Source organism: Phaethon lepturus, unplaced genomic scaffold (assembly GCF_000687285.1).
Source record: "Phaethon lepturus isolate BGI_N335 unplaced genomic scaffold, ASM68728v1 scaffold39997, whole genome shotgun sequence".
NCBI classification, from domain to species: domain Eukaryota; kingdom Metazoa; phylum Chordata; class Aves; order Phaethontiformes; family Phaethontidae; genus Phaethon; species Phaethon lepturus.
In genome coordinates this window covers 1-5,472 of record NW_010550495.1, presented here as the reverse complement: position 1 = coordinate 5,472, position 5,472 = coordinate 1, and the positions used below count along the sequence as shown (strand labels likewise).

General features: G+C 56.6%; 1 protein-coding gene across 1 annotated transcript; it reads left to right on the top strand.

The window, feature by feature from the left end:
• Positions 1-406: 406 nt before the first annotated feature.
• LOC104616295 (integrin beta-4-like) lies at positions 407-5,342 on the top strand (the record flags this gene model as incomplete). The annotated part of the gene is made up of 10 exons (XM_010290576.1): positions 407-489; positions 775-876; positions 1,502-1,706; positions 2,216-2,312; positions 2,755-2,926; positions 3,609-3,872; positions 4,285-4,374; positions 4,539-4,661; positions 4,808-4,975; positions 5,266-5,342. Coding segments are annotated over 10 exons (1,381 nt in total), but the record flags the coding sequence as incomplete, so codon positions are not given.
• Between the last annotated feature and the right edge of the window lie 130 nt (positions 5,343-5,472).

Sequence of the window (5,472 nt, the reverse complement as noted above, 5' to 3'; positions counted from 1 at the left end):
GCTGAGCATGATGCCATGTGGTACGGGGTATCCCTTGGGTCAGTTGGGGTCAGCTGTCCCAGCTGTGTCCCCTGCCAGCTTCTCGTGCACCCCCAGCCTGCTCGCTGGCGGGGTGAGGAGCAGAAAAGGCCTTGACCCTGTGTAAACGCTGCTCAGCAATAACAAAAAAATCCCTGAATTATCAATGCTGTTTTCAGCACAAATCCAAAACATAGCCCCGTACTAGCTTCTAGGAAGAAAATGAACTCTATCCCAGCCAAAACCAGCACACTACCCCACTGCTCTTTTGTACCCAGCTTCCACTAACCACCCAGGCAAAACCTCCACCGACTCCCCCAGGAATGGGATCAGCCTTTTTCATGCCCTCGGTTTTCTCCGTTCCTGATGCCGCGATCTTTCCCGGTAGATAACCCCTGCGTGCTGTCCCGGGCGAAGAGCTGCACCGAGTGCATCCGAGTGGATAAGGACTGCTCCTTCTGCACTGACGAGGTGAGACCTTGCAGGGGAGCCCGGGGCTCCGCTTCCCACCCGGCTGGCGGAGGGATCCCACCACCCCCGGTGAAAGCTGCGAGAGAGTCTTATCCCAGTAGCTCACTGGTGGTTGCGTTTCCCTGGCGCTGGGGGATACTGGCTCTCCCGTGCGAGCCTCGTCCCCATCTCCCTGCCCTGCTCCTGCTCCCAAAGGCTCCCTCGTGGTCTCAGCAGAGGACCCTGACAAGTGCCTTTCCCCTGCTGCTTTCTGTGGTTGTGATGTTGTTCTTGGCCCCTCGGCAGAGCTTTGAAGAGCCTCGTTGCGACTTGCGGGAGAACTTGCTGCGCTACGGCTGCGGGGAGGCCAGCATCGTGTACACCCGGGGCGAGATGCAGACCCAGCAGGTGGGTGCTGGGGAGACAGCCCTTGCTCAGCTTCTTCTGAGGGGCCCCACCATTTCAGCAGGAAAAATACAACGTCCAGACCTCTGTTTCTGTAGGGTCTACTCAAAAACAATGCTCTGCCTTTGCTAGCTGATGAACCTGGCGGCAACCAGCCCTAATTGCTTAGGGCTCGGCGGCTTTTCAGGCAAAACAGATGTAAGCAAAATGCCAAGGTCTGGAGGAGGCACCAGCTGGGCACGCGTGGACACAGGGGAGACTCAGGAAAAATACAACGTCCAGACCTCTGTTTCTGTAGGGTCTACTCAAAAACAATGCTCTGCCTTTGCTAGCTGATGAACCTGGCGGCAACCAGCCCTAATTGCTTAGGGCTCGGCGGCTTTTCAGGCAAAACAGATGTAAGCAAAATGCCAAGGTCTGGAGGAGGCACCAGCTGGGCACGCGTGGACACAGGGGAGACTGTCTCAGTCCCCAGATGTTCATGAGGGAAAGGAGTGTGATCATCCCTGCCTTTCCACTTCCCACATATCTCCCTGCTCCTTGCCTCCTTGTCATTGCATCTGTGCAGGAGGTGGAATCCGTCCCAGGAGATGGTGTCCGTCCCCTTCACATCACTCTCTTTTCACAGAATTTCAGTATCAACACGTCCCTGCAGAGGACCCAGGTGTCCCCCCAGGTCATGTTCATGCGGCTGCGAGCTGGGGAGGAGATGAGCTTCAACATGGATGTCTTCCAGCCCTTGGAGAGCCCTGTGGATCTCTACATCCTCATGGACTTCTCCTACTCTATGTCTGATGATCTGGACAACCTCAAAAGCATGGGCCAAAACCTAGGTGAGACCAGAGCTGGGAGAAGAGGGGAGCCAGCTCACTCTTGCCTGCGGTTGTGCCGGCACTCCCTCTCTGCCAGCACCAGAGAAAGGGATGCCACTGGCAAAGGGCTGAGAGGTCTCTGCTTTAATTAGAGTTTCTTATTATTGCTGCTTTGTGCAGCTTTGGGGTGGGATGTCTCTCTTGGCCCTGCAGGGATCGTCCTGTGTGCTCTCTCCTTGCACCCCACCGATCAGTGCGGTGGTTTTAGCATCTTGAACCCATAGGTGTGGTGTGTGCTATTGCAGAAGCTCCAGTCTTGGAAAGGGTCTACCAAAGGTGGTATAGATTTCTACCCCAAAAAAGACAAGGTCCAAGCCCAAAGAGCTTAAAAGCTGACAGTTTGGGAGTCTTATGTAAGACTTTTCCAGCAGAGAAGATGCCCAGGAAAGGACTTATTTCCCTGGAGCAGCAACCTCACAGACATCTCTTTATTCACGTGTTGTCTCCTCCCTCCCTTCCTCTCCTCCCAGCGGAGTTCCTGCAAGCCCTGACCTCCAATTACACCATCGGATTCGGCAAGTTTGTGGACAAAGTGTCATCCCCCCAGACAGACATGAGACCTGAGAAGTGAGTGAGGCCAATGGGTCCCCAGGACGGGAGCCGAGGGCGGGGGGCAGGTGCCTTCTGTTCTTCTCTGGCTTTCCTGATCTTCACTGTCTGCAGTGCAAGAGCCTCCATCTCTCTCTTCCCCCTTCATTGCGAACATCTCCCCTGGCCTCCCCACGCTGTGCTCAGGGCTTGCTGCGGCACCATGCCGACGAAAGCAGAGGAGGACGCTGCTGGCAGACCTTCCCCACTCTGCCACAACAGATTCCGTGTCTTGTCTTCTCCTCCATCTCTGTCCTCATCCCTTCTACCTGTCAGTGCTGATGGCTTGCCAGCTCAACTTCATGTCTTCCCTTGAGGGATTCCCCAGCCCCCAGGTGCTCTCCCCACACTTCTTCCTTGCACCCAGGCAAACCTTTGCTCCTGCCCCCCACAAAAACCCTGCTCTCCCTTTCTCCCCTAGGCTGCGTGAGCCCTGGAACAACGCCGACTCTCCCTTCTCCTTCAAGAACGTCATCCGCCTGACCAGCAACATCAACTACTTCAGCCAGGAGCTCAGGAAAGAGCGCATCTCCGGCAACCTGGATGCACCTGAGGGCGGCTTTGATGCCATCCTGCAGACAGCTGTTTGCAAGGTGCTGGTGGCCAGGGATGCAGGAGCTGTGTGGGCAGGGCTCTGTTTTTAATGAGTGGATCTTCTTGGTACTGGGTGACGAGCAAAAGAGCGGCATGCTGGCCATCTGACGAGGCAGCCTGGGAGCCCAGGTTATACGTTCAGCTGCAGTTGATTCTTGCCCTCCCAGTTGCAAGCTCCCAGTGACGAGTTGTTTTGCATTCCCAATTTTTCCTAAGTCTTAGACCATCTCTGTGCGTATCTCTGGTGTTTGATCCCAGCATGGGAGCTGCTTGCTGGGCACCCTGCGTGTGCTGTTTGCTCTGTCCCCCTTGGTGCCAGCAATGGTGAAACCCTGCTCCCTGGAAAACACCCGCTCTGGCTTGGCCGTTTGGCTGAGGCATAAGCAGAGCTCCAAACAAGTCCAGAAAAGTGTGGGCTTGCCCCTGTACGTACGTGTGCCTGGCACCGAGCTGCTGGGAGACATCCTGTGCATTGGGGGTGCAAATGGGGGGAGCGGAGACCTGCCGGCTTGGATTCCCAGGCCCATGTAGCTGGTTGCATTTGCTGCCAAGTGGAGGTGGTGCCTTGTCCCTTGGGTTTTCCAACTCCTGCCAGTGCTGGCCTGCCATCGGCTGCAAGTGCCGTGCAGTGGTTTCGGGGGCACAGAGATTAAGGTTCCTTCTCCCCCTCCCTGGCTGTAGGATAAGATCGGCTGGAGGAAGGACAGTACTCACCTGCTCGTGTTCTCCACTGAATCTGCCTTTCACTATGAAGCTGACGGCACCAACGTCCTGGCAGGGATCCTGGCAAGAAATGATGAGCAGTGTCACCTAGACACCAATGGCACCTACGTGTATGACACCAAGCAGGACTATCCTTCGGTGCCCACCCTGGTGCGCCTGTTGGGACAACACAACATCATCCCCATCTTTGCTGTCACCAACCATTCCTACAGCTACTATGAGGTGAGGAGACCGTGGTAGTGGTGCCATGTGGGCTTACCTTTGCTCCAGGACCACTGCTCCTCTGCCTGCAGCTCGGCTGCGAGGAGAAATTGTTCTCCCGCCTCTTGTCCCCAAGTGCTAAACCAACACCTTGGTACTTTGGGAGGGTGCCACAGTGTGTTGGGGGGAGTGCTCTGGGTTGTGGGAGGTCTCAGGGTGTATTATTTGGTGCACGAATCTGGGCTCCTAGATCCTCTTGCCGTGTTGGTGTCTGTTTCTTGTAAAGCAGTGGGGACACAGAGCTGGAGAGTAATTTAGGTTGGAAGGCACCTTTGGAGGTCTCCGGTCCAAGCCCTGCTCAAAGCAGAGCCCACTTCAGTGCTAGAGGAGGTTTCTCAAGGACTTGGCTCAGGGGGCTCCTGTCTCTCTGCAGAAGCTGCACAAGTATTTCCCCATCTCTGAGATCGGGGTGCTCCAGGAGGACTCTTCCAACATCGTGGAGCTGCTCCGCACAGCCTTTGAGGTAACTGTGCTCTCTGGGGCTTCACTCTCGCTCCGAGGGAAGGCGGAGGGTGGGCACCTCCTGCCCAGGAGAGCAGGCAGCATGCAGATCTTCCGGGGCAGGCCATGGGGTGGTTGCAGGCGTACTGCTGAAAATCAATGTTGTGGTTATCTTCTGCCACCCAGCGCATCCGCTCCAAGATGGACATCCGGGCTGACTTCGTCCCTAAAGCCATAAAGACAGAGTTCACCTCCTTCATGTATGAAAAGACAGAATCTGGTTCCTTCCACATCAGCCGTGGGGAAGTGGTAAGTCCTTGGATGGCCCCGGAGGGAAGGCATGCGTGAGGGGCTGAGCCCTCCGCTGCGTCCCTCCTTCCTCACGCAGGGTCGGTCCGGCCGAGCTGTGGCCCAGCAGAGCTGGCTCACCTCTGTGGTGTGTGCCTTCCTTCCAGGGCAAGTTCAACATGCGCTTGAAGGCGCTTGAGCACGTTGGTGGGCAGCACGTCTGCAGCCTCCCTGAGAAAGACCGGCACGGAGTTATCCATGTGAAACCCACATCCCTGAGTGACAGCCTCAAAGTCACGGCCTCTGTCGTCTGTGACGTGTGTCCTTGTGAACAGGTATGTGGGGGTGCGTGTTGCAGAGAGACGTCCTCCTCCTGGCCAGTCTGGGCTGGGAACGTGTTGGCCGGCATGTGTGGGTCCCGCTCGACCCCTCGCTGTTGTTCAGCAGAGGCTCAGCCTGGCCAAGGAGATCTTCATCACTGCCTGTACCAAGCTGGGCATGTTGTCTATGGCACAGCTCGGTCTTGCAGGCAAAACTTTGCCCCTAGATTTTCCTTTCCCATTCTTGAAATGGTCTCGGGGGCAGCTGAGCCATTTGGCAACAGCTCTGCTCTCTCCTCTCACAGCAACAAGAGTTTAGCTCGCCCAAGTGCAGCTTCCATGGGGACTTCGTTTGCGGGCAGTGCATCTGCCACCCCGGCTGGTAAGGACTTTGTCCAGCTCTGTCCCCCTCCCAGGGCTCCTGCTGGGTCTGGGGACCCACAGTGACACGTGCTCGTGCCCTGGGCATCCTGTCCAGGACCGCGCTGTCCTGCGCTCTGCTCCTGCCTCTC